A 27,046-nucleotide genomic window follows, 5' to 3' on the forward strand; every position below is an offset into this window, starting at 1 on the left:
ACCTAGAGGAGGTTGACAGGATCCTCTCTACTGCACGCCCAACAACTTGCGATCTGGACCCGTGCCCCTCCTGGCTAATTAAAGCTTGCCAGGAGGAGCTAAGATGTCCTATACGGGACATCATAAATAGATCTCTTTCAGAGGGTTATTTTCCAACCCCTCTGAAGGAGGCAGTGGTCCACACCCTCTTGAAAAAAGCTACATCAGACCCGGCCGAATTGGCTCATTACCGGCCAGTCTCAAATCTGCCCTTTTTGGGCAAAGTTATAGAGAGGGCTGTGGCGTTGCAACTACAGAGCTTCCTGGATGACGCTTCCACTCTTGATCCATTCCAGTCCAGCTTCCGCCCGGGCCATGGGACAGAAACAGTTCTGGTCGCCCTCATGGATGATCTCCGGCGACATCTGGACCGAGGCGGTGCGGCGGTATTGCTGTTGTTAGACCTTTCAGCTGCATTCGATATGGTCGACCACCGGCTGCTGACCCGCCGCCTCGCCGACGCAGGGATTCAGGGGTTAGCCTTGCAGTGGCTTTCCTCTTTCCTGGAGGGTCGGGGACAAAGGGTGGCAATTGGGGGGGAGCTGTCCCGGAGGCACCTACTTAATTGTGGGGTGCCTCAGGGAGCAGTTCTCTCCCCGATGTTATTTAACATCTACATGCGCCCCCTTGCCCAGATTGCCCGGAGGTATGGGCTGGGGTGCCACCAGTACGCTGATGACACCCAGCTCTATCTATTGATGGGCAGCCGGGCTGTCGATGTTCCTATAAATTTGGACCGGGCGCTGCAGGCCGTAGCAGATTGGGTCAGGTCGAGTGGGCTGAAATTGAATCCAGCGAGAGGTCCTGTGCCTGGGACGCGGTGCTCCGGATGGAGGGATCTCCCTTCCTGCTTTTGACAGCGCGTCACTGGTACCAGTGCGCAGGGTCATGAGCTTGGGAGTGCTACTGGAGTCTTCCCTGTCAATGGAGGCCCAGGTGGCAGCCACTGCCAAATCCGCCTTCTTTCATCTTAGGCGGGTGAGGCAGTTGGCTCCCTTCCTGGAGCGCAGTGACCTGGCAACAGTGATCCATGCAACGGTCACCTCGAGGCTAGACTACTGTAATGCCCTCTACATGGGGCTACCCCTGTGCCGAACCCAGAAACTGCAGCTAGTGCAGAACGCAGCAGCCAGACTGCTATTGGGCCTACCCTGGTGGGAACATGTGCAGGCTAGGCTGCGGGAGCTGCATTGGCTGCCAATTGTTTACCGAGTTCATTACAAGGTGCTGGTTATTACCTTTAAAGCCCTATATGGCCGAGGACCTGTCTACCTTAGGGACCGCCTCTCTCCATATGTTCCCCAGAGAGCACTACGATCTAGCTCACAAAATCTCCTAGAAGTACCTGGGCCAAAGGAGGCCAAACTAAAAATAACTAGAGAACAGGCCTTCTCTATAAAAGCACCCCAATGGTGGAACCAGCTGCCGGAAGAGGTGCGGGCCCTACGGGACCTTAGTCAATTCTGTAGGGCGTGCAAAACCGCCCTCTTCCGGCTAGCCTTTCAAGATAGAGCTTGAAATAAACATCACGCCATCACAAATATTAATAACTGAGATAACACCGAATAGAGATATTTTAGACTGTTTTTAGATTGTTTTTAGATTATGTAAAAACTTAATAGTAAATTGTAATTTTATTGAATTGTATAACTGTTTTATTGTTCAATGGCTTTGCCATGCCTGTAAGCCGCCCTGAGCCTGCCTTGGTGAAGAGGGTGGGTTATAAATAAAATTTTATTATTATTATTATTATTACATGTATGTCAAATCCTTTAAACCAATTAGCTACTCTACTAAAAGAACTTCTTAATCAACCTGGACATTTAAGCTGTTTAAAAAAACAAACAAACACGAGGGTAAAAAAACCCTGCCCTGGATAGCCCAGGTGGCCTGATTTTTTTTTCAGATCTTGGAAGCTAAACAGGGTTGGCCCTGGTTAGTTTTTGGATGGGAGACCACCAAGGAAGTTCAGGAGTGCTATGCAGAGGCAGGCAATGGCAAACCATCTTTGGATGTCTCTTGCCTTGAAAACCCTACAGGGTCACCATAAGTTATGTGTGACATAAATGAAAAAAAAAAAGCGACTTCAAATTCTGCCTATTCTTCTTAGTTCCTTCTGAAAGAATCAGCTCTGAGTGGACATCTTTCATCCACCCCTCCTCCACACCAACCCTAAGAGTTTATTTTTAGTTTTCTGAGTCGCAACCTTCGCAAAGCATGCCATTGGCATTCTCTCTCTCTCTCTCTCTCTCACACACACACACACACACACACACACATACATCAAGAGGCAAAAGTTACTCAACAATTCATCTTGCTTCTTGCTGAGATAACAATTTTAACTTCAGGAAGACTCCCAGAGTGATATGAGCAGAACTTGGTGGTGCAACTTTAAACTTTTTTCTCCCTGAATGTATGTAGACGAGCAGCAGACAAAGAGACAACAGTGTTGGTGAAACAGCTTACAGCGCAACTTCCTCTTTTCTGTCATTTCCTTCCAGATTGCAAAATCTTCCTTGCTTTTTGTTGTTGCTCTTGATCAATTTTCTTAAATTTTACCTTCATGCCGACGGCTGTCAGTGCCACTGTGGCTCAGAAGGCTGAGGCTGGAACAGTTCCACAACATGTTAGCACTGCTGAAACAGGTGGAGGCACAGGAGGGATCTATTCTGCCATTCTCAGTCGCAATCAGCCCATCATTGGAGTGAAAGAGAAGACTTTTCATGAGCTCTACAAGAAGTGTCTTGAAAAGAAGATTCTGTATGAGGATCCAGATTTCCCAGCTAATGATACCTCCCTCTTCTACAGTCAAAAGCTCCCTGTTAAATTTGAGTGGAAGAGACCACCAGTGAGTAGGACTAGGCTGTCTGTCTAGTATATAGATTGATTGTATTTAAGATTAGCAAATATAACCAAATCAATAATTCTTTGGTTTAGACAAATATCTTAAAATTTCATGCTTTGCCTCTAGCATGTACTATTCAAGATGGGAAAGCACTGTTTATTAAAAGTGTATTTAGAAAACAGTGGGATTTTTAGAATAAAGGATTTGCCTGATCCTTCAGCTTTTTAAAAGTTATATTTGGACTTGGCTTCATCTGAATACAGAGCTCAAATGTCATGCCAGATAGAGTTCACCTTTGGTTCTTAAATATATTATTATTACTCAGGTGTTGAGGGGGCATCTAAACACTAGCTCATTTGCTGCAGGGAAATTCCAGTTCCTCAGCACTGAGTACAATATTTTGCTACTGGGAAAATGTGATTAACACATACACCCCATATACACAGCATGCTTACTATAATGATTGCTACATTCAACATATTCATTACACATGCATCATGTGCAAATATTGGTCAACTCCTTCAACTTAAAAAGTAACAAATATTTTTGTAGATTGATAGTTTCATTAGAAAGACTCTAGGCTCTTTCAGATGTTACAGTCACCAGGGCCTATTCCATTTGTAGAGGCATCACTCCTATCCAATGGTCAAATCTTTAACAGAAAACAATTGTTCCTTGCTCCAAGAGGCACTATGACACTGCTAACACTGTGGAAGAAGGTGAATACCTTCAGATCAGACACATTAGATGGTGTCATAATATATGACACAAGATATTGCAAGTTCCTCTCTCATGCTATTTTTAATCTGCTCCACCACCCTCCATTCAATTATTTCTCTATAGTTTATTATTATTTTGTTCACCTGCATTGTTTCCAAACAGGAAAGATTAATCCCAGTGTTTGTAAGGAAAAAGTTAGGAAAGCTAAAGCTCAGTATGAGCTTAGGCTGGCCAAAGATGCCAAAAACAACAAAAAAGGGGAAAGAAACAACAAAAAAGGGGAAAGAAAAAGAGCAAAGACATGGCAGGCCCATTGCAAGAGCAAGAAAGTGAAATTGTAACAGGTAATGAAGAGAGGGCGGAATTGCTCATTTCCTACTTTTCCTCAGTCTTTTCTTCTGAGGGAAACGGTGCTCAACATGGCAAAAACAGAGCATATAAGGAGGGTATGAAATTCTAAACCTAGGATCATCATAGGGGTAGTACATAAACACATTCTTTAAATGAAACTAAGTCCTCAGGGCCAGATGAATTGCATCCAAGGGTTCTAAAAGAGCTTGCGGATGTAATTTCTGAGCCTCTGGCTATTATTTTTGAGAATTCTTGGAGAACAGGAGATGTGTTGGAAGATTGGAGGCGGGCAACTGTTGTCCCCATCTTCAAGAAGGGGAAAAAGACGATCCAGGTAACTACCGACCCGTCAGCTTGACATCTATACCTGGAAAAGTTTTAGAACAAATCATCAGACAGTCAGTCCTAGAACATTTAGAAAGAATTGATGTTATTACTAAGAGCCAGCATGGGTTTCTCAAGAATAAGAAATGTCAGACTAATCTGATCTCTTCTTTTGAGAAAGTGACTACCTTGCTGGATCAGGGGAATGCTGTAGACATAGTTTATCTTGATTTCAGTAAGGCTTTTGATAAGGTTCCACATACTATCCTTGTTGGAAAAAGGAAAGGAAAGGTCCCCTGTGCAAGCACCAGTCGTTTCTGACTCTGGGGTGATGTTGCTTTCACAACGTTTTCACAGCAAACTTTTTACGGGATGGTTTGCCATTGCCTTCCCCAGTCTTTTACATTTTATCCTTGTTGACAAGTTGGTAAATGTAATTTGCATCCTGTTACCGTTAGGTGGATCTGTAACTGATTGACAGTGCTTGTGAATGGTTCCTCATCCTCTTGGAGAGAAGTGAAAAGGAGTGAAAAGTGGAGTGCATCAAGGATCTGTCCTGGGGCCTGTTTTGTTCAACATCTTTATAAATGATTTGGATGAAGGAATAGAGGGAGCCAGCATTAAATTTGCTGATGATACTAAATTGGGAGGGGTTGCAAATACAGTAGAAGACAGAAACAGGATAAAGGATGACCTTGACAGGCTGGAAAACAGAGCTAAAACCAATAAAATGAATTTTAACAGGGATAAATGTAAAGTTCTGCATTTAGGTAGGAAAAATCCAATGCATGGTTATAGGATGGGGGAGACTTGTCTTAGCAGTGGTCTGTGTGAAAAGGATCTAGGAGTCTTAGTGGATCATACGCTGAACATGAGTCAACAGTGTGATGCGGTGGCTAAAAAGGCAAATGCAATTTTGGACTGTATCTACAGAAGTATAGTGTCCAGATCACATGATGTGATGGTATCGCTTTACTCGGCTCTGTTAAGACCTCACCTGGAGTATTGTGTTCAGTTTTGGGCACCACATTTTAAGAAGGATATAGACAACTGGAATGGGTCCAGAGGAGGGCGACGAAGATGGTGAGGGGTTTGGAGACCAAGTTTTATGAAGAAGAAAAAGAATTGCAGATTTATACCCTGCCCTTCTCTCTGAATCAGAGACTCAGAGTGGCTTACAATCTCCTTTATCTTCTCCTCCCACAACAAACACCCTGTGAGGTGGGTGGGGCTGAGGGCTCTCACAGCAACTGCCCTTTCAAGGACAACCTCTGCCAGAGCTATGACTAACCCAAGGCCATTCCAGCAGGTGCAAGTGGAGGAGTGGGGAATCAAACCTGGTTCTCCCAGATAAGAGTCCATGCACTTAACCACTACACCAAACTGAAAAAGTTGAAGGAAAAGTTGAAGGAGCTGGGCATGTTTAGCCTGGAGAGGAGGTGGCTGAGAGGTGATATGATCACCATCTTCAGTACTTGAAGGGCTGTCTTAGAGGATGGTGTGGAATTGTTTTCTGTGGCCCCAGAAGGTTGGACCAGAACCAGTGGGTTGAAATAGGACCAGAACCAATGGGTTGAAATTCCGGCTCAACATTAGGAAGAACTTCCTGACCGTTAGAGCGATTCCTCAGTAGAACAGGCTTCCTTGGGAGGTGGTGGACTCTCCTCCTTTGGAGGTTTTTAAACAGAGGCTAGTTAGCCATCTGACAGCAATGATGATCCTGTGAATTTAGGGGGAGGTGTTTGTGAGTTTCCTGCATTGTGCAGGGGGTTGGACTAGATGACCCTGGAGGTTTCTTCCAACTCTATGATTCTATCCCCTACTATCTTTAGGTTAGCTCCACCCCTATCCTTAAAATGGCAGTGTGGACTTCCATATAGACAGCTAGAATTAGGGCAATATTAGCTTGCTGTTGTTGCCATCGGAGAAGACCTTTGTCTAGCAAAGCTCTCTCTAAAATAGGGAAACTCTGCCTGTTAATGAAATTTACTGCACTACACTAAAACTTTTTTCATTCAGATCCAAACTAGATGTTTCTGGCAGGCACACATGATTTTGATTACTTTAGAAGTATGTTTGGGTGGTCATCATTGGTAGTGGAGAAATTATAGGGACGATTCTTTTTCTATCCCCAACCCCCACCTTCAGCATTTTTTACGTGCTTTTTACAATTTCATTTTGTGAAGCATTTAGTAATGAGCAGAAGCTGGACAATGTTCTGCAGCAGGACTTTTTTTGTAGAAAAAGCCCAGCAGGAACATATTTGCATATTAGGCAACACCCCCTGATATCACCAGAAGAGATGTCACACATTTAGTAGTCTACTTTCCACATATTGACACAGAACAGTGCAGTGCCATCAGCTGCATTTCACGGATGTGTGTTCCCACACAGCCCAATTAGAAACCTTGTTCCCCTTCTCCCCCAACACAACTGGAGAGAGAGCAATGTGCAGCAGAGCCGGCAGTGGCAGGCCCAGCTTCTCCCCGGAGGGAGCACTCATGGTTGGCTCCACATCTCTCAATCTCTTCACAACCCCGTTGGAGGCTGGAAGTCGCAGAGAGGATGGGGCACATGGTCTGGGAGCACATGGCTACCTAGTGCCTTCCCTCTGCCTGAGACCTTTTTTTGAGCTAGAGCTCTGGCCATGCCAGCCAAAACTGCATTCCTGTGTGTTCCTACTAAAAAAAAAAAAGCCCTGTTCTGCAGTATTATGCTGTTGCAGAAGTTGAAGTGTATTTCCCTTCATGTGCTATGGGTGTCAGAGGATGTTGTTTTGAATTGGTATTTGGAATAGCCACTCAAAGCATCTTGTAAAAGGAAGTACTTTCCTAATAACAGACCAAAATAGTAACAATATGCTAATTAAAGAAACTCAGAAAAACAGAGTGGCATGATGACAGGAGTACATTTAGCTGTTGTGATCATGCGCCCTCCTACATGCATTCAGTGACCATCTGAAGAGGACCACAGTCTTCACAGTCTGCATTAATGGCTAAAAAGACCTCACCCCAGACTGCAAATCCTGACTGATTTCTGTATCTTCCACCAAAGGACCTAAAGGCAGAATATACAGGAGTCAGCCAGAATCTGCAGGCCTGGGGTGCAGGCTTTTTAGTCATTAGTGCAGTCTATGAAGACTGTGGTCCTCCTCAGATGGTCACCAGATGTATGTAGCGGGGAGCACAATTGCATCTGCTTACCATACACCTATGCAGTCTGCACAGAATTCTATGAGCATATAAATGCACACAGGTAGGTTCTTCTACTGTATCAGAAACAGCACCACAAAGCAAGGCCCCCAACTACTCATACAGAACCTATGCACATATATTTATATGTATGCAGGTTCTCTACAAACCTTCTACTGACTGAACAGATATCAAGGGGAAAGTTCAGCAGGCGCCATTCTGCTCTCTTCTACATGCATTCACCAAGTTAAGGGCACCCAGAAGCACACAGAAGGTAGGAGAAAGTAATATATGTATCTGTGTAGTGCTTTTTAAAATTTAAAGCATCTGGCTACTGTTTGTCTTTCTCTTCTTTTTACGGCTTGTCAAAAGTGTTGAGCACCCAGGACAAATACAAATACACTATTGGTTTTGAAAGTTATTTTTGTAGGCATTGGGCAGGTGTGGTTCATAATCACATCAGCTCCCCAACCATGTAGGCAGAAAGCGTAGTCATGGGCTGTTCTTAATCAGAAACAGTTTGCTTACAGAACACAGAAACTCCAGAGAGCTACATGTATTTCACAAAGGTATTGTGAACAGATCTTATGGCAGAGTAGTTTACTTCCAGTGTCAAAATACAGTCCAAATATTGTCCAAATACTGTCCAAAAAATGTGGATTGCATCCAACCTGAGGCTTTGCATATTTAGCCAAATGAAAAAATGCAGAAGGCTTGTACCAGCACAGCAACAATTTGTTTCACTTTTAAACTGTAATGCATTGTTCCTTCTCAGGAATTTCTTTCTTATCTGTAGGAAATCTGTGAGAATCCACGTTTTATTGTTGGTGGAGCCAACAGGACTGACATTTGTCAAGGAGAACTAGGTATGAGAATCTTGCTCTGCACTATTTGAATTTGTGTTAACAAACCACATTAATTACCCTGAGTTGGATGGTCTAGGCTAGCCTGATCTCATTGGATTTTGGCTGCTAAGCACAGTCATTCTGTTTAGTATTAGAATGGGAGACCACCAAGGAAGTCCAGGGTCACAATGCAGAGGCAAACAATAGCAAACCACCTCTAAATATCTCTTGCCTTGAAAACCTACAGGGCCAACTTAATGTGACTTTCCATTAACCACCACCACATTATTTGTCAGAGACAATCAGAGGATAATTGAGATGTTAAAATGACTCAGGAATAAGCCTAGAACTGTCCAGCCATGGCAGCAGAGCATGGTCTGAAGGAAAGGGGAGGAAGGAAGGAAGCCTCTGTGAGCTTACCTGGAGCAGCTCCAGATGAACCACTGAGAGAAAGGAGGAAGGTGTTGGGTCCAGCGGCTGCAGAGGAACCCAGGGAGAAAGTGGGGGAAGATGAGATCCCTCCCACACGTATAGCAGGCCTCCACTAAATCTATGGATTGGGGGTCACACACAGGAACTCATGGGGACTCATTTCCCTCATTTCATCTTTCCCTTCCCTGAATCCCCCCTAGCTTCTTCTCTTTTCCTGCTTCCCTCTCCCTTCTCACCTACCAGCCAACTTCCATTTATTTGTCCCTGTCTTTAGCCCTCCCCCTCCCACAGAAGCAGACTCTACTTGGGAAACGACTTGTGAGGGGCAACTCATTCTTCCATGTATTCCCTTCCCTACGCTATCCTTCCTCTTGGCAACCCCCAAATCCTTACCTTTCTCTACTTCCTTCTACCACTGACCAGACCTACCTTTTATCTGCTCCCCCATCTTCAGCTATATATTATTTCATTTTTACCCCACTTTATGTCCTCAATGGGGACTGTTTTTATCCTCACAACAATCATATGAGATAAATTAGCCTGAGAGGGTGTGATTGGCCCCAGATCACCCATTGAAGTTCCATGGCAGAGTGTGTCTTTGAGCTTGGATCTTGGTCTGAAAATCTAACCACTACTAGTAGCTTTCATGGGGTGACTGCTGTTGAACAGCAAGCAGCTGAACTTTTCCTGCAGGCACTCCTTTTATCATTTCTCTTTTTTTCCTTTTCCTTTTCTGCCCCCTGGGTCTGATCCAAACCCAGCACCTGATGAAACAAAGGGAAAAGTGACTAAAACTGAATGCATCCTGGCCTTATTAGAAAAGATATTACATCATGGTGATAGCTCTCAAACAAGCTTGCTGCTTACTGGAACATACCACCAAAGGTCAATTAATTGAAATAAAAAGGTAACAGGCCAAGTCTAAACATCTGAGAACTTCCATTTGAAGTATTAAAAGATGTTGCAAACAAATTCTTCCTCGCTATGCTTTTCCTGCACAACCCAGGTGAATGCTGGAGCATTTGTTATATGAACTCAACAACCTAAGATGTTTCAGCACTACAGTATTTACTTACTGACAAGTCTTTTGATATTTTAATTAGATAATCATTTACATTATCCTTATTTCTACTTTTACACTGATAGCCTAATTTGGAGGTTCTGGATAAGGAGAGTAAGAAGATCCCCTGATCTCCTCTTCCAGGGACTATGATGATTTTGCTGTAAAGACAACTGCACACTTAGTAGAGTCAGAAGGTATAAGGGCACAGATGATCATTCAAGATGCAATGGCTGGGGTTTCCCACTTAGCTTTAGTCCTGCACCTGCCCTGACGCTGAAATTACAGCATAAAGCTGCTCTGATGTAATTGAATCTTGCTGTAATGATCTAAGCTTTTCTGTGGAGGAAGGGTCCTTTTAAACAAAGATATTCACTCCAGTACTTGAGGATAAGGGGCAGCAGCACCCATATTTCTGCAAAGAAAAAAATTAAACAGGTCAAAACATGAAAATGCAGAGCAATGCTACACCTGTGTGGATTGGTGGGGTGGGGAGTTCTTGGTCCCCCACCCCACCAATCCACACAGGTCCTGTTTTTCTTTTAAGGGATTATAAGAATAGTTTACCAACATGAAAACTCGTATAACTTTAGTGTATATGTACTGGTGAAGGAATGTCACCCGTGAGACTATGGACATATTATGAGTAGAAATCTTGGTAACAATGGTGTTGGCAAAATGGTGGAGAATCATATTCAACTCACAGCATTGTTTGGTTTTGGTTTTTTTATTTGTGTATGTTTTGGTTGTTGTTTTAGTGCTAAGTGGGCAAATTATCTGCATTCTCTGGACCACCTCTAAAGGGTTATAGAGTTTTCTTTATTTTACAACAGAAAAATCATCTGTAAATAGCCTCATTCTTCCATTGTATACACTTTCCTTTTCCCCTTAATTCTGACTCTTTCCCCCCTACCCCTTTTCCTTTATCTCAGGTGATTGTTGGTTCTTGGCTGCCATTGCTTGTCTGACCTTGAATGAAAAGTTGCTGTTCCGGGTCATACCTCAAGACCAGACCTTCATCAAAGATTATGCTGGGATTTTTCACTTCCAGGTACGTCTTGTTAATTTTAGACAAGTGGTTCCCTTTTCATCATTCAGCTGTAGCAGTGCATAGCACAGAAATATTCTAATGAATGGCCTCTTTAACTACTCTTTCCCAGTTACAAATGTATACTGAAACAATAAAACCAATCCATACATGGCAGCTGTAATGTGCAAGCCAGCTCGTGTTTACAGGCTGTAGTTACCTGCTTTTTGTTACATATTTCACCACTTCAAATTCTAATTTAACTTTTTACTTTCCAGTTTTGGCGTTATGGAAGTTGGGTGGAAGTTGTCATTGATGATCGCTTACCAACATACGGTAAACAGCTGGTATTTACCAAATCCTCCCAGCAAAATGAATTTTGGAGTGCTTTGCTGGAAAAGGCCTATGCAAAGTAAATACATTTTGGATCCTATTTGCTGTCTATGGTAAAGCAGAGACATCTGATTATAAACTAATGGCAGTAATCTTACCACAAGTAACTACAGATGCATATTATAATAAAGAGCTATCTTCCCTTGAGTTTTTTCAGGTCCACCAACCATGCAGCAATATAACTCCAGTGTTGTATGGTTTCTTAGGAAGAAGCCACTACAAGACAGTGTGGATACTGTGCTTCCTGGTGCATATACTGGGAAAAGTTTCTGCCTCTCCTGGAAACTATTTTTAGGGTTGCCAGGTCTGTACTGGAAAATACCTGGAGACTTTGAGGTGGATCCAGGAGAGGGTGGAGTTTGGGGACGGGCCTTAGCATGGTACAATACTATAGAGTCCACCCTTCAAAGCAGCCATTTTCTCCAGGGAAGCTGATCTCTGCCAGCTGGAGATCAGTTATAAAAGCAGGAGATCTCCAGGCCCCACCTGGAGGCTGGCAACTATTTTTGTTTCCTTGAGACCTTTCATCTGGAGAACTACTGGGCCAGGATGTGTTCAGCCTGCCAGTGTTAAATTGAGAACATAGACAAAATCAAACAATACAAATGCTTTCAATGTTTGAGTTCTTGATTTACATTACAAACCTTTCATTCAAAAACAAACTATATATAAATGACGAAGAAGTTCAAGGATTGTCTGTACTGATTTTTTTGGTTGATCTTTTCAGACTTCATGGGTCCTATGAGGCTCTGAAAGGAGGCAACACCACAGAGGCCATGGAAGATTTCACTGGAGGAGTGACAGAGTTCTATGAGATAAAGGATGCACCTAAAGATATATACAAAATCATGAAGCACGTCATTGAGAGAGGATCACTCATGGCATGCTCTATTGAGGTACATGCTAGAAAGTGCTAAGGATTTACTCACATCCATAATTATCATTCTAGCATAATATTTTATGCTGTTTATATTAAATAAATACAAGGCAAACACGTCATAATGAGGATGATCTGGCAACAGATGGCTATTGGATACAATGATCATTCATGTAACTGTTCACTAATCATCTGGAATATTGTTGCCCTCAGTATTGCACTATATATTGAATTGATTTCAGACACATGAAAATACCTTTGTTTCACCTTATCTACAATAGGGATGGACACGAACCCCCCCAAAAGCTGTTTGGTTCAGTGTGGCTTCTGAACCAACCTCTGAACCAAACCAAGCCAAAAGGGCCCACCAAGCAAGCTGCTGCTGGTATAAAGGGGACAGAGACCTTCCTGGAAGGGTCTTCCCTTCCTCCTTTCTCCCTGCCATGGCTCACTGGGGCTAGGAGAAAGGAGAAAACACATGGCAAGGGTAAAATGAGTACCCAGCTTGCTGGGGGGAAGTGTAGATGACTGGGAAGGCAATGGCAAACCACCCCATAAAAAGTCTGTCATGAAAACGTTGTGAAAGCAACGTCACCTCAGAGTCAAAAACAACTGGTGCTTGCACAGGAGACTACCTTTACCTTTAACAGTTTACTAGGTCCACTGGCCAGCAGTTAGGTTGAAGTGGCTGTCAGCTATTTAAACAGTTGGTTTCACTTCCCCCTTTGAAGGGGGGGCGGAAACTGACAGGACCCCACACCACTCAGCTGTCAGGTTTAAATGGCTGGTCCTGAACAGCTGGACAAAACCAGCCACAAGTCTGGGAAATGTTCAGGAAAGGGACCTTCCCTGAACATTAGTTCACAAACTCTGAACTGGCCCAAGTTTGTGCCAAATTTTGGTTCCTTAACTGATTCATACCCATCCCTAATCTACATCACTGTGTATATGTGTATATTTTTTCATATGCATAAAAGTCTTGCAAGAGTTATAGGATGAATATGTAATGTGACTTCAAAATCAGGGCATATCAAATGATTTGTTGGACTTCCTTATAATTTTTAGAGAGCCCTTAATTAAAGGAATTTCTTTAGATTGTCAATACTGAAATAATAATAAGACGACCGTAGATTTATACCCCACCCTTCTCTCTGAATCAGTCTCAGAGTGGCTTACAATCTCCTTTATCTTCTTCCCCCACAACAGACACCCTGTGAGGTGGGTGGGGCTGACAGAGCTCTCCCAGAAGCTGCCCTTTCAAGGACAACTCCTACGAGAGCTATGGCTGACCCAAGGCCATTCCAGTAGCTATAAGTGGAGGAGTGGGGAATCAAACCTGATTCTTCCAGATAAGAGTCCGCATACTTAACCACTACACCCAAATAAAGTGCACAATTGTATCATCCGGAAACCATTCCCCTCCCACCCACCCCCGGTCTGTGGAAAAATTGTCTTCCACAAAACTGGTCCCTGGTGCCAAAAAGGTTGGGGACCACTAATATAATGGAATACTGTTTGTAATAGAATGCAGTATATGGGAATATATTTTTTCTGATATAACTCCTTTAAAGAACAACATATTGGTGTAGTATACTTATCTTCAGTTAGTGGCATCATATTAAACTCTGAATTATTGGCTCTCTCCCCCCATACAATTTAGTTTAAAGCCCTCCTTATTAGGTTAGCAAGGCTCTTACCAAACACCCTTTTTCCTATCTTCATGAGATGCAACCTATCTTCCGATAGAAGACCACCATCTCGAAAATGTAAGCCATGGTCCAGAAATCCAAATCTTTCCTGATGACACCATTGACGTAGCCAGTCATTTATTTGAAGTATTCTTCTTTCTCATCCTAAGCCATGGCCTTCAACAGGAAGAACTGATTAAAACACAACCTGCACTCCCAGCTCCTTTGCTTTCCGACCCAGAGTCACATAGTCTCTTTTAATACACTCAGGGCTGTGCCGACCCAGAGTCACATAGTCTCTTTTAATACACTCAGGGCTGTGCTGACCCAGAGTCACATAGTCTCTTTTAATACACTCAGGGCTGTGCCAGGCAGTATCATTTGTTCCCATGTGGATCAGTAAAAAGGGATAATAATCCATGAGCCTATCCTTTCTGTCATATCCTGGATGCATGAACCCAGTAAACACCATACCTCTTGAGACAACAAGTCCAGTTGGTACACTTTGGGCTTTACCCCCCTGAGCAAGGAAACTCCAATTACCAATACCCTCCTCTTCCTATATTGGGGAGCAGAAGCTCCAGGCTTCTTATCCACAGGATCCTGAGAAATTTCGTTCAAACTTCATAGAGGCTGGAGACAGGGGCGTAGCTAGGGCTTTGGGGGCCTGGGGCCCAAAATTTATGTGGGCCCCCCTATGTGGGGGCGGGAGAGCACGAGCGCTTCACACGTTCCAAGCATGACAACCCGTCCGTTCCTTACATGTGCGATCTACAAAGCCTTACATAACAGTTTTAAAAAACGAACTCGCAAAGAACAAGAAAAAAAAACGCTTTGCAAAGAAAACCGCTCCGAAGCGCCGCTCTGCAAAGGGGACGCCCGAAAAGGCAGCCCGACCTGAAGCCCGCCTTCTTCGCAAGCAAGCCCTCCACCGTACCAGGGCAGCGTGCACAGGATCCCAGCCTCCCTTGGCTGCCGCCTTCCCGGCTTCATTCCTCCAGAGGCGCGCCCGAGAGAGCCCATCCATCCTGGGGACCTACCGGATCACCAAGCGCTGCAGCGGGAGGAAGTCACCGGTGGCGCCTGCCGGGTTCCCCCTCGGGCTGCAGGGAGCCAGCCATGCGCCTTCCCCGGCTCCAGACGGCCGCCGCTCCCCCTACAACTTGCCAAGGGCTTGCATTCGCTTCCAGCCCATTGTTCGGGACCCCCCTTGGCAATGCGGGGGCCCCCCAGACCCCCCAGACCTGGGGCGACCCAGCCCCCTGCCCTCCCCTCCCTACACCACTGGCTGGAGAAGCAACCCTTGTTCCAGTGGTTCAGAATTAGTATCTGTGGGGAGATCCTGGAACTGATTGCTGAGCAACAGAGGCTCAGAATGTCTCCTGGTTTTTCTGCTCCTGCAGATTACATTTTTCCATGAACTCTCTTCCTGTGTTGGATTCCATTTGCTGAGATACCTTTTCCTCTTCCTCCTGTTATTCTTTCAAGAGCACTTCATGGGTTCTGCCCCCCAAAAAATCCTCACCTTCCTATATACACTGTAGAGTAGACAAGAGGGCCTCAAGTCCCCATATCTTCTCCTCTAGCTGGGCTACCAACTTACACTTGATGCAAGTGTAATTGCTGCTATCCTCAGGTAGAAATACAAATATCCCACAGACTTTACACGTAACTGCCTCAGCTTCCTCACCGGCTGTTCTTTCCAAAAGTAGTTCTCCTTATTTTGACTTCCCTGTAAATTCCACTGCCCAACTGCCTCTTGAGACTACTTGTGAGGAACTACTCACCCTCCTACAGAACCCCCAGGCTAAGAGCCACAGGCCAAGAGCCCTTCAGCACACACCTCTGGAGAAGAGGAGCCTTGCAATTTAAAGGCTCAAGCCCCCACCTCTGACTCAACAGCCAGAGCAACAGTAGAGGGTGGGGCCAGCAACCATTCCCAGGTAAATAGGCCCCCCTCTCTCAGCAACAACCACACAAAAGACACACAGAAGCAATAAGAAACCCCTCTCCAGCAGGCTTCAAGCACTCACACAATAGTCTCACACAGCAACTCTAAATAATGTTCCCCAGCAGTTTCGAAAAACTTAACACCTTGCCAGCAGTTCTGTCCCAGCCCCAAGCACCTTCCTCTAACTCAACTGAGTCACTTCTGTGTCAGATTGGATCAAATAGTGTACTCATACTCAATCAGGCGTGGGAGTTTTGCTAACAGATAGAGCAAATTCAAAAGATACAGTAGAAGTGCTACCACATGTATTTCAATATATACTACTGAGAAATTCACAAATTCCTCTGACATGGGGCTACAGAAATTACTAACATTGGGGGGGGGGTTTGCTTCTTTTGCCTATCCTCGGTGTTTTTCTGTCTTTCACAATGGGCCCTACTCTTTACTTTCCACTCTTTCTGTTTTATTTTCTCTTCCTATTCCTTTATTTCTTTTGTTTCCTGCTCTGTCTGTCCTTTTTTTCTATCCCAGGACAACATGGGACTTATTTATGGAAGCGCTCCTCAAACTGATATTGGGTTGTTAATTGACCAAATGAAGAAGAATATGAATGTTCAACGACTGAATGATTCAACCAAACATACTAATGATGGGGCAACTCGGGTTTGTATACCTATAGTCAACAGCTACCCAGTACAATCTATTCATATGTCTAACAGAACAACTGGAACTCCTGAAAGTTGGCACCAGACTGAAATATTGGCAGTCTTTGGTTCAGTGGTAGAACACATTCTCTGGACAATTAATAGTAATACAATTTATTATAGCCCATGACCAGAATACAAACAAAAACCTAAAACACTTATGTTAAAATATAAAACTTGCACATTGCTAAAAATAAAAAATACAAACACAATTAGGGTTGCCAACCTGGGGCTGGGAAATTCCTGGAGATTTGGGGATGGAGTCTGGGTAGGGAGGTGTTTGTGGAGAGGCTATAGCAAGGTATAATGCTATAGCGGTCTCAGTCTCCAAAGTAGCCATTTTCTTCAGAGGAATGGATTTCTGTAGCCTGGAGATCATTCATAATCCTGGGACTTCTCTAGTTCTCAGGAGGTTGGCAACTCTATCAGACCCCCGTTGCCAGTGACAGTAGATACTGAGTGAGATGAACCAATGACCTGGCTTATATTGTATATTCAGTGTAAGAACTGTTTACCCTTCCTTCAGAAAAAGGTAGTTCTAGTAAGTCTTTACTGTTACTTATTTATTTTGCAATAGTGTTATTGTGGAATTTCTGTGGAATGAATTCTTATTGCTCTGGTGTTTGTGACGGTTCATGGCAGCTGGGACATACAAGCAAAGGAAATAAACAGAGGGTGCTGGGATAACCCAGGCCAACCCTATGTGGGTCCAGAGGCAGTACGACCCAGAGGGAAACACAGGTTGAATCTGGTGGGATGAGCCTGGTTGAGCACAAGTTGAATGCGGCAGGGATTACTTTTGTGGGGCATGCCCACCGAAGAGGCAGGAAACACTCTGAGATGTTGGGAGGATTAAAGAAAGAGATAGATGCCATGGCCTGGAAGGTTATGTTTGGTTGGCTAGACACCAAATGAAGTAGTCTGGAGCAACTTAGAGTTGCAGTAGGCATGTCTGGCAGGATGTGAGCAGCCAGTGCATAGGGAAAGAATTTTTGTAACCCAGTGAAAGGAAGTAAATTAATGACTGCTGCATTTCATCATTGTCTCAACTACTTTTGACAGGCCTTTACCTAGCCTCCTATGACCAATGTTCATATCATAAATATTCAATGACTGCCTTGTCTATTTATGGAACTGTTTGCCAAGGAAAATATGAATTAGAACAAAACAAAATGTAAAGCATAATTATAAGCTGCCCTTTTAAAAAAAAACTCAGAGAATGCAACTGCTACCATATTATCATTGTGTTTTTCAGACAATTGTTCCAATGTTGTTTGAGATGCGACTGGCTAATGGACTTGTTAAAGGTCATGCATATTCAGTGACAGCAGTGGATGAGGTAAATAGTTATTGCTCCCCAAGGACGGAATAAAGAGTCAAACACAGAGTATTGGTATAAAATTGGGCCACTTTATTCAATATTCTAGTAAACAGCAAGGGTACCACACCAGCGGCCTGGCCAGGGCTAGGGGTCACCGCGACCACTTCCCTACCATTAACGGGCGAGAGACCAAGCCCCCCAGCCGGAGCTGAGTGTTACTCGGCTCCCTCCAGGCAGGCCCAGCAGGGAGGCACGCACCAGAGGGCCCAAACCCAGACACACATCTCGCCAGAAAGGCACCCTCTAGCCAAGCCTCCCGGACATTCTCCAAACCCGGGTCTTGCAGTCTGCATTCTCCAAACCCGGGTTTTGAAACCCAAAGGCTGATCATGCCAGACCCCAAATTCCCCAAAAGGGGAATGCTTCACAGTCCTCCCCTAGCCTCATAGTGCCCTAAACCCCAAAAACCTGCCACTACTAAGGCCAAGTCTCTACTTAGGGCTTAGTGCCCACCAGGAGGCCCAAAGCCACCCGCAACCCTTGTTGCAAATCTCTCAGAAAAAGCATATTACCCTTTTCTGAGAGATGGACCCCATCCCCTCTGTAGAGGTCAGGAAATTTCAACAAAATGTCCGGATGGGGCAAATAGTGGCCCAACCCCTTTTCCAGCACCTTCCTGATCTCCTTATTAGCCATATACCGGGCCCTTTCTATAGCTGCAGGGTCTCAAGCACAATGCCACACCAGGTGGGGCAGCATGGCTGACCAAATTATGGTGGTCCCAGGCCATCGCTCCCGAATGTGCTGGAAATCATCCCGGGCCTGCCAAACTAAGGCCTTGCCAAAGATTTCAGGTTTTCACGGCTGGTAGCATCATTAGGGTTTGTAAGGCCTTGCCCTTTAAGAGTCCCAGATCGTTCCCTCCCAGGTGAACAATTAAAACCTGAGGAGGAGGACCCACACAATCTTTAAACAACAAAGGCAGCAGGCCTGGCCACTGAAGGCCCCGGCGCCCCCGCCATTTGATACACACAGGCTGGCTGAGTCCCAGCTGAGAGCCAACCGCAGTTCTCCAAGCCTGATGAGCGGCCTAAAACACGTGGCTATGGCCGCATATGAGAACTCAGCTCCTCTGGCCAGGAACAACAGCATCTAAAGAGAAAAAACAGTTAAACTAGAACAGAACCAACAATAAACAGACACCAAGTCACTCACAGCCTAATAAAACGTCGCTCGTAAGCCTTATAGGTCGAGGAACGCCACCTGCCCAATCTCTGAATGGAAGTGGAAGGATACCCCATGACAGCCGCTGTTGAGGCTACCCCAATTCTAAAGGAGTGGGTCCCAAACCACACCCCAGACAACCCCAACTCACCCAAAGCCCGTGACGTTACTGCCCAAAACCGATGCTTCGTCAACAGGCAACCATTCGAATGCATAAACAAAACCCCCTCCATGGACCCCCTAACTGCCAAATAAGCAGCCAACGCAGTAACTGGACACAGCTCAAGCTCTGAACAACTACCCAACTCGAGCACCGTACCCTTCTGCAACTGATCCGTCTTAGAGCAACGGACAGTGATGACTGCCTTACCCGCAAATAGCTGCAGATCCCTTAACAACAGAGCCTTACCAGAAACATTGTTTCTAGACTGTGCCACCAGCTCACTTACTCTAAGAGCCCCCCCAAAAGCTAACAAAGATGCAGCGTGAAACAAACATGCTTCAAATGACGAAGCACACACCACGTCCCAAACCCTCTTCAAACCCCGCAGAATCAAAGGAGACACAGGATTCCGCATATCAACCCTGGGACCGACCTCTCTGGCCCACCCCTCCAGCATCTTTCGAATACAAAAGTCAGCTGTTTCTTCCCTATAACCCAGCGCCTTACTGACCAAAGCCAATGCAGACAGGCGCCCCCTAATGGATCGCATGGCCAACCCCTTACTTTGCAGCAAAACACAGTAATGGAGCAAATGCTCCACCGGGAGGGGCCAAACCTTGCAATACCCTACCTCAGCCCTAAAGTCTTCAAACTGCCGCACAGCCTGTTCGTAAGACTTCCTGGTGCTGGGTGCAATGGCTAAACCTATCGCTCTGCAGGCCTCGGCTCTCCAATCAGCCATAACTCCTGGGGCATTGGCACCGACTCTCTGTCAGCATCTGGGGCCAGCTGACGAAACCTCTCCATCTGTTTACGAGATAGAGAGTCAGCCACCCCATTACTCACTCCAGGAACATGCTCGGCTAAAAACAAAATCTTAACCTGCAAACAGTGCAGAGTGAAGGCCCTCAACCAATCTCATAACCCGGCCAGATTTGGATGAAAGGGAATTGACATGGACCACCACCATCTTATCACACCAAAAATGGACAGTGTGATTGACCATATCCTTCCCCCACAGCCAAACCACGACTAAAATAGGAAAGAACTTGAGAAACGTAAGATCCCGGTTCACACCAACCTTTACCCAGGAGTCAGGCCAACTATCCGCCCACCAATGTCCATGGAAATAGACTCCAAAACCCAAGGAACCAGCAGCATCAGACATGACCTGAAGCTCAGCTTCGAGCCTCATGTTGTCCCTCCAAAAAGAGACTCCATTAAAGGACTCCAAAAATTCCTGCCAAACCCTCAAATCATCCCTCATGCTGCAGGTGACCCTAGTTCTATGCTGAGGCAAGTGTAACCCTGCCATAGCATCGCACAGCTTTCTAAGAAAAGCCCTCCCAGGAGCAACCACTTTGCAAGCAAAGTTGAGGTGCCCAACTAGCTGCTGCAACTCCAACAAAGTAACCTTCCTTTTAAGAAGAAAGGTAGAAATCCTAGCCCTCAGCTCCACTATTTTCTGAAGAGGCACCCTAGACAACTGTGCAATAGTGTCAATCTCAATCCCCAAAAAGGTCGACCTCTGGGTCGGACCTTCAGTTTTCTCAGGCGCTAAAGGAACCCCAAGCTCCGCCGCCAGCTCAACAAAGCCAGACAGCAACTGCCCACAACACCCAGTCTCCTCGGGACCCACAAAAAGATAGTCATCTAAATAATGAACAACATCCTTTCTCTCGCACAGCAAAAATGTGCTGAAACGCTCGAAAGCCAAACAGGACACAGAGCAGCCCATTGGCAATGCTCTATCCATGTAAAATTGACCCTCAAAAGAAAACTCTAGAAGTTCAAAATCATCGGGATGGACAGGTAAAAGGCGAAACGCAGACTTAATGTCACATTTTGCCAATTCTGCCCCCACCCCGCAACGCCTCACCACGGCAATAGCGTGGTCAAAGCTGGTGTACCTAACAGAGCATAAGTGCTCTGGGATCCCATCATTCACGGACTTACCGTTAGGAAAAGACAAATGGTGAATCAAACGAAATTCACCAGGTGCCGTTTTAAGCACCACACCCAAAGGTGAGACTCTAAGAGTATTCACTGGAGGATGTGAAAAAGGACCCAGTATCCTTCCTTCAGCCAGTTCTTTTGCAATCTTGTCCCTAATGGCCTGCTCCAAGCCCTGAACTGACTTAAGGTTTCCTGACATAAACGGAACTCGAGGACCCTGAAAAGGGATCCTAAACCCAACTTAAAAACCTTCTAACAAATACAAACTATCAATCCTTCGAGGGTACCTCGACAGCCACTGCTCAAGAGGTCCCACCCTTATCGGCCTGGGCCCCTTTCTTAGCTGGAAAGGTACCTCCGCTCCCGCCAGGCTTCTTCGTACTTTTATGCCCACGGGCTCTAGGGCAGTTGTCAACTGAGTGGGAACCACCACACATGGGGCACTCATGCTTGAATTGGCACGCCTTCCTATTACATACCCCAAGGGATCCAAATTCCCAGCAGAGCATGCGGGGTTGAACTGCCTGCCCCGCTGCACCACGGGGAGAGCCTGATGATCCAGCAGTGGATGTGGATGACCTACTCACCAAGTGACCACTATCAGAGCGATCACCCAGATTAGGCCTAGCCGGGGACATAACCTGCAGCCAAAGCTGCTGATGGATCCGATCCCACTGAAGGGACGAATACAGGGCAGCCCTCATCCTAAATTCCTGGTCATATTGTAACCAGGCTGGTTCATTAAAGGCCGTATAGCCTTTATAAATTATGTCCAAATACTGGAACAGGGATGCTGTTCGCCATGGCTGCGCCCTCGCAATCACCCCGGCATAAATACAGAACCCAGGAAGCCAATTAGCCCAGGTCCTGTCCACCTCCCATTTTTTCAGTTTTTCCTTCTCTTTCTCATCCAATTCTTCCTTGTCTTTTTTCTCAACCTCCCGAAAGAGAAGAGAAAAAATATCCACATACTTCCATTTTAATATTTTTTCCCTAGTAGCAAAAAGCAAGTGGTCCCCCAGCGGCAAGGCAACCTCCCCAAACGGCAAAGCAGCAAAAGGCACCATCCCATATGTTGAGGGTGCCCCCATAAAGGAACCAACCATGCCAGGATGCCCTGCACCCGGGTACACACTAGGAACGCCTTGCCCACATGGCCAAGCCCAATTCTGAAATGCGCCCAACGCCCCTGCGCTTGACATGGAAGCGCCCTGCCCAGCCGCTGAAGCAGGCCCCCATGCTCCCCATGGCCAAACCTGCCCAGGCCCCGCCTGTAAATTATCACCCGACCTACCTCCGAATCCAGCAGGAACCAATGGCAAACCGACCTCCGATGATCCAGCCGCCATCAAACCCACATCTGGACCGCAAAGGCCAGCGTCCCTGCCAGGCACGACTCCACCAGACCTGCCCTCAAGAATAGACAGCCTGGTGAGAATACTCGCCTGCTTACCCTTCTTAGATTGCCTCACACCATCCTCCCCACCTGGAGAAAGGATGCCCGCTGCCTGTTCCAATGCTCTCAATCTACAAGCAATATTGGAACCAACCACCATATCACCCTCCTCATCAGAAGAGGATAACAGCGGTGGTGGCCTTTTCACAGGAGCCTTGGGTGCCTTAGGCGCTGGCTTTTTTCCTTTGGGCTTGCCCGACCCTTTTCCACCAGCCATCTAAATAGCAAGCACAAGACCACAAAATGGCCTCCGGCAGCTCCACTCTAAAATGGCTTCCCCCTGGAAGAAGAAAGGGAACTTAAAATGACCACAAAAGCCTCTGCTGCACACCAATGTCTCCAGTAGGAGAAAAATGGGGGGCGGGGAGAGGGAGGCACTCCAAAATGGTCACCTGCCAACCTCAAGGGCAATAATAAAAAACCCAGGTTGCCCCACAGGCACACACCCTCAAAAATTAAAAGGGGAAAGACCAACCCCTGGGCTCCACAACCCCTGCCCCACCAGACCCCAAACCCTAGGCAGGCTCAGCCAACAAGAAGGACAACGGCATGTCCTCCACCGCCTCCAATGCTGCCGCCAGCCCGCAGCACTGCAGCCAATGCTTCACCCGCCGCTGCCCAGTCGACTGCCCCAACAAACCCCAACATCCAACCAAAAATAAAACCTCAGCCTCAGCTGATCGTCTGCCAAGACGTAGGAGCCGACGAGGAGCGCCTTTTTCTCTGCACGCCGAAACGGGCGCCCCCTGACTCTTCCCATCCAGGGAAGCAAACTCTGCTCATGCAGCCTAGCAGCTACGCTGCAGTCTGCAAGCATAAGAATCAGTGGTTTTGCTTATGGGAGAAAGACGGGTTAGAAATTTTCTAAAGACACAGCCATAAATAACTGTTGCTAGATGCAAAAAAATAAGAATGTTATTTTGTACAATATGCAATGAAGCGATTTCTTTATGGGGGGAGAAAGGAAATAGATATGAGTCAGGATCAGAGTTGTAAATAAAGCACTACAGAATCAAGGACAGCATGCATTCTGAGTTATGCTGTCATCCAGGGCTTCTTTTCTGGAAAAAGAGGTGCCAGAACTGAAAAGAGAGAAATGGAGAAATAAATGGGTGCCTGTCATGGATTTTTAAATGTTTTTTGAGAATTTTGTTTTCACAAAGAGGTTCTGGAACTCTGTTCCGCTGCATTCATCTATAAGAGGATGCTTGCTAATAAATTTTATTTGATTAATTATATGTTTTCTCTCTTCCAAGACAACTTTTAAAGGCGAAAAAATAAGGCTGGTGCGACTAAGAAATCCTTGGGGGCAAGTAGAATGGAATGGAAGTTGGAGTGACAAGTGAGTGCAAGACAGTTCATAGTGGGACACAGACTAGGTGAAAACAGCTGTGTTACATTATGAGTGCATTTTGTTTTTCCTGCAAATGTGCTAAACAAGATTCTGATCTTGTTTGTGTTCTTGTGTAAAATACAGAAATTAGTGTTCTTTTGATAGCATAAGATCCTTAAAATGAAAAGATGTTTTTTAAGTGTGCAAAAGAAGTCTGGTAGAAATGTCTTAGGGCAAGTTCACACTTGCATATTCATCAATCAGTTATGGGACTATGAAATGTTGACACTTTTCTATTAATTGACTAAAGTGAATTCTACACCAAAGATGGAGCTTTCATGCTTCCTCCAGCATCACATGATTCAATGACATTAGTTCATACATTCAGTTGCATGTCGTGTCTGCATAATAAATGTAAATGAGTGCATTAATTAGCCCTTAAAGAAAAGAACAGGAATGGAAAACATAGTGTGCTCACTTGGTTCAGTCAAAGATGGCCCTGATTACAGAATTCTACAATGTACTCCAATGCTGATGTCAGAAATTGAAAATTATTGACATGGCTCCCACAAGAAGACTGAAGCAGTGGTTTCACCTTTCTCTTCCCCTCCCCACTGCATCCTCCCAACCTGTGTGGCTGTTACTTTACACAGCAGGTCCCCTTACCCTGGGGATTAATCATCAGAGGGTTGGACATGGTGACTGGAAGGGAAGAGAGGAAAGCTTGGAAGATGGGCAACCATCAGTACCTTTGCTGACTGGTCATGACAGACAATTGGATAGTTAGGAGAGAAAGAAGCATGTGCTTAACTTTCAGTCTGGCATCAGTATATGAGTCCTCTGTTTTCATTGGGTTGTTGTGCCTTTTGTTCTCAGACAGATCTTAAACATTTTTTTAACTAAAATGGGTAAACCTTTCATTCATAGATCATTAATTGAGTAACGGTGGAGAGACTTAATTTTTCATCAGTTTTGTACTGAAAAAGGTACATCTTAATTTTATTGCAGCTCTAATGAGTGGAACCTCATTGACAAGTCAGAGAAGATTCGTTTGCAACATAAGATTGCAGAAGATGGGGAATTCTGGTAAATACTCTTGCTTGCTTGTGGAGAAAAGAATGCAATTTTGTATCGAAATCATTCATGTATTTGAACTTCAGCACAAAACCATGATCTAATGTCTAGTCAGTCACACAATAAATTTCTCAAACTAATGTTCATAGTCCACCAAAAACCAGTAATCAGATTATTGCCACACAATAAACAGAGGACTCCCTATTTTCCATTTGCATTTTGGTTGTCAGTTAGCATACATTTTTGTTTTAATTCAGCAGCTTTTATAATACACTTTGCATTTCTCATTCTTGTTATACAATTATAATTTTATAATTATAATTTATCATAATAATTAATATATCTAATTCTCAATATGGCCCCATCTGAGTATACATTAATCTAGATATTGGTGCCATGGACAGATGAAACAGAGTTTTTACAAACCTTTAAAAAGCCCCCAGTTAGCAGAAAAATCTTTAAATTAATTAAATATTACAGCACCATTGTCCCCCCCCCCCCCATCTCTCTAGGATATCACTTGAAGATTTTATGAGGTACTTCACAAAGCTTGAGATGTGTAATCTCACACCTGATACTCTAGAAGCTGATAAACTTCAAACATGGACAGTTTCAGTTACAGAAGGGCGGTGGGTGCGAGGATGCACTGCAGGTGGTTGCCGTAACTATCCAGGTAAGTTAAATATTGCAGTTGTAGATTCTGCCATATTCTGTGCACCCTACTTACCCACCTGAAGCATACATTTTCTTCTGGAACCACTTACTATGTAGTAGACAAACTAGGAGTCAGTCCTTTTAGAGATTTTCAAAGAGTACAAACAACGTGACATGAGAGATCCATAATCAAATCTCCTGAAATTTTTGTTTCTCCTTAAAAGCAGCCATGGAGGCCATGATTTTGATAAGAGAAAGATAGATGAGAAGGATTCTCACAGAGACTGACAGTATAGATTTTGGAAAAATAAAATAATTTTATGGGTTGGGGTGTGTTTATTTGCAGACACATTTTGGACCAATCCTCAATATCGCTTGAGACTCCTGGAAGAAGATGATGACCCAGAAGATAATGAAGTTGTGTGTAGTTTTCTAGTTGCTCTGATGCAGAAAAACAGGAGGAAAGAACGCAAGCTAGGAGCCAACCTTCTCACTATAGGCTTTGCCATCTATGAGGTACAACTGTTACTAAGCTACCATCTTATTCTACTCAGCTTTCTCAAGTCATTGTAGAACTTTTAAAAAAATTATCTTTTATTGAAAACACGCATATACAACGGCATCAGTAAAAGAAAAATATCGCAGTATACAACAAGAATAAGATACCCATTATTACATAAATACATTACATATTACATAAATACCCATTATTACACAAAAACAGATAATCTTACTACTATTCGCTAACCAACTATAGAGCTATATTGACTATTATAATGCTACCAGAGAAAAACAATTATCTAAAGAAAAATTACTAATAAAATTTTTATCTTTAAATTTTCTGTCAATAATGGGAAGCCATTTTCTCTGACAAATTAAGATGACAAATTTGAGGTTCTGATTTGACCATATTATCTGAAATTTTATCTAAAATGAAATAATCCCATAGTTTAGTATACCATAATTGTACCATTGGAGGATCTTTTTATTTCCATTTAAGAGCTATTCATTTTTGGGTGGCCATTAATTTAATATTCATTGTTGAACTGATTAAATTTGGGACTATAATTATATGTCTATTATGGACAACTGCTAATACTTCACAGCTGTATTAAGAGTGAACATTGTTGTTACTGCTTTTAAACACATATTTAATCAGGCATGAGTTATTTCAAAACATTTTCCTCATATGAGTAAACACAAGTATATTGTCTACAGCTTAGAAGAAATCTCAAATACTGGTCCTAGAATAATCGCTTAATTTAGAAATAGAGTTTCTGGGTGATAATTGTAAATAAACGTGCAGTAAGACATTATCTAATTTCTAATGCTATTTCTGTCTTATTTTCACTCCAAGGTACCCAAAGAGGTATGAACAGAATGGAGGCAGAAGAGCTGATACTTTGATGTAACATTCT

General features: G+C 44.4%; 1 protein-coding gene across 2 annotated transcripts in view; it reads left to right on the forward strand.

The window, feature by feature from the left end:
- The first annotated feature begins 2,443 nt into the window (after window positions 1–2,443).
- CAPN3 (calpain 3) overlaps window positions 2,444–27,046 on the forward strand; it is a 46,980-nt gene continuing 22,377 nt past the window's right edge. For both annotated transcript variants that reach the window (XM_060262931.1, XM_060262932.1), the window contains exons 1-12: window positions 2,444–2,887; window positions 8,267–8,336; window positions 10,740–10,858; window positions 11,113–11,246; window positions 11,955–12,123; window positions 16,275–16,406; window positions 17,703–17,786; window positions 23,824–23,909; window positions 24,909–24,986; window positions 25,487–25,647; window positions 25,975–26,144; window positions 26,986–26,997. In XM_060262931.1, the coding sequence (XP_060118914.1) occupies window positions 2,603–2,887; window positions 8,267–8,336; window positions 10,740–10,858; window positions 11,113–11,246; window positions 11,955–12,123; window positions 16,275–16,406; window positions 17,703–17,786; window positions 23,824–23,909; window positions 24,909–24,986; window positions 25,487–25,647; window positions 25,975–26,144; window positions 26,986–26,997 (1,500 nt within the window). In that variant the 5' untranslated portion in view covers window positions 2,444–2,602. The remainder of the gene's footprint in view (window positions 2,888–8,266; window positions 8,337–10,739; window positions 10,859–11,112; window positions 11,247–11,954; window positions 12,124–16,274; window positions 16,407–17,702; window positions 17,787–23,823; window positions 23,910–24,908; window positions 24,987–25,486; window positions 25,648–25,974; window positions 26,145–26,985; window positions 26,998–27,046) is intronic.

This window comes from Heteronotia binoei, chromosome 21 (genome assembly GCF_032191835.1).
Source record: "Heteronotia binoei isolate CCM8104 ecotype False Entrance Well chromosome 21, APGP_CSIRO_Hbin_v1, whole genome shotgun sequence".
In the NCBI taxonomy this organism is placed as follows: domain Eukaryota; kingdom Metazoa; phylum Chordata; class Lepidosauria; order Squamata; family Gekkonidae; genus Heteronotia; species Heteronotia binoei.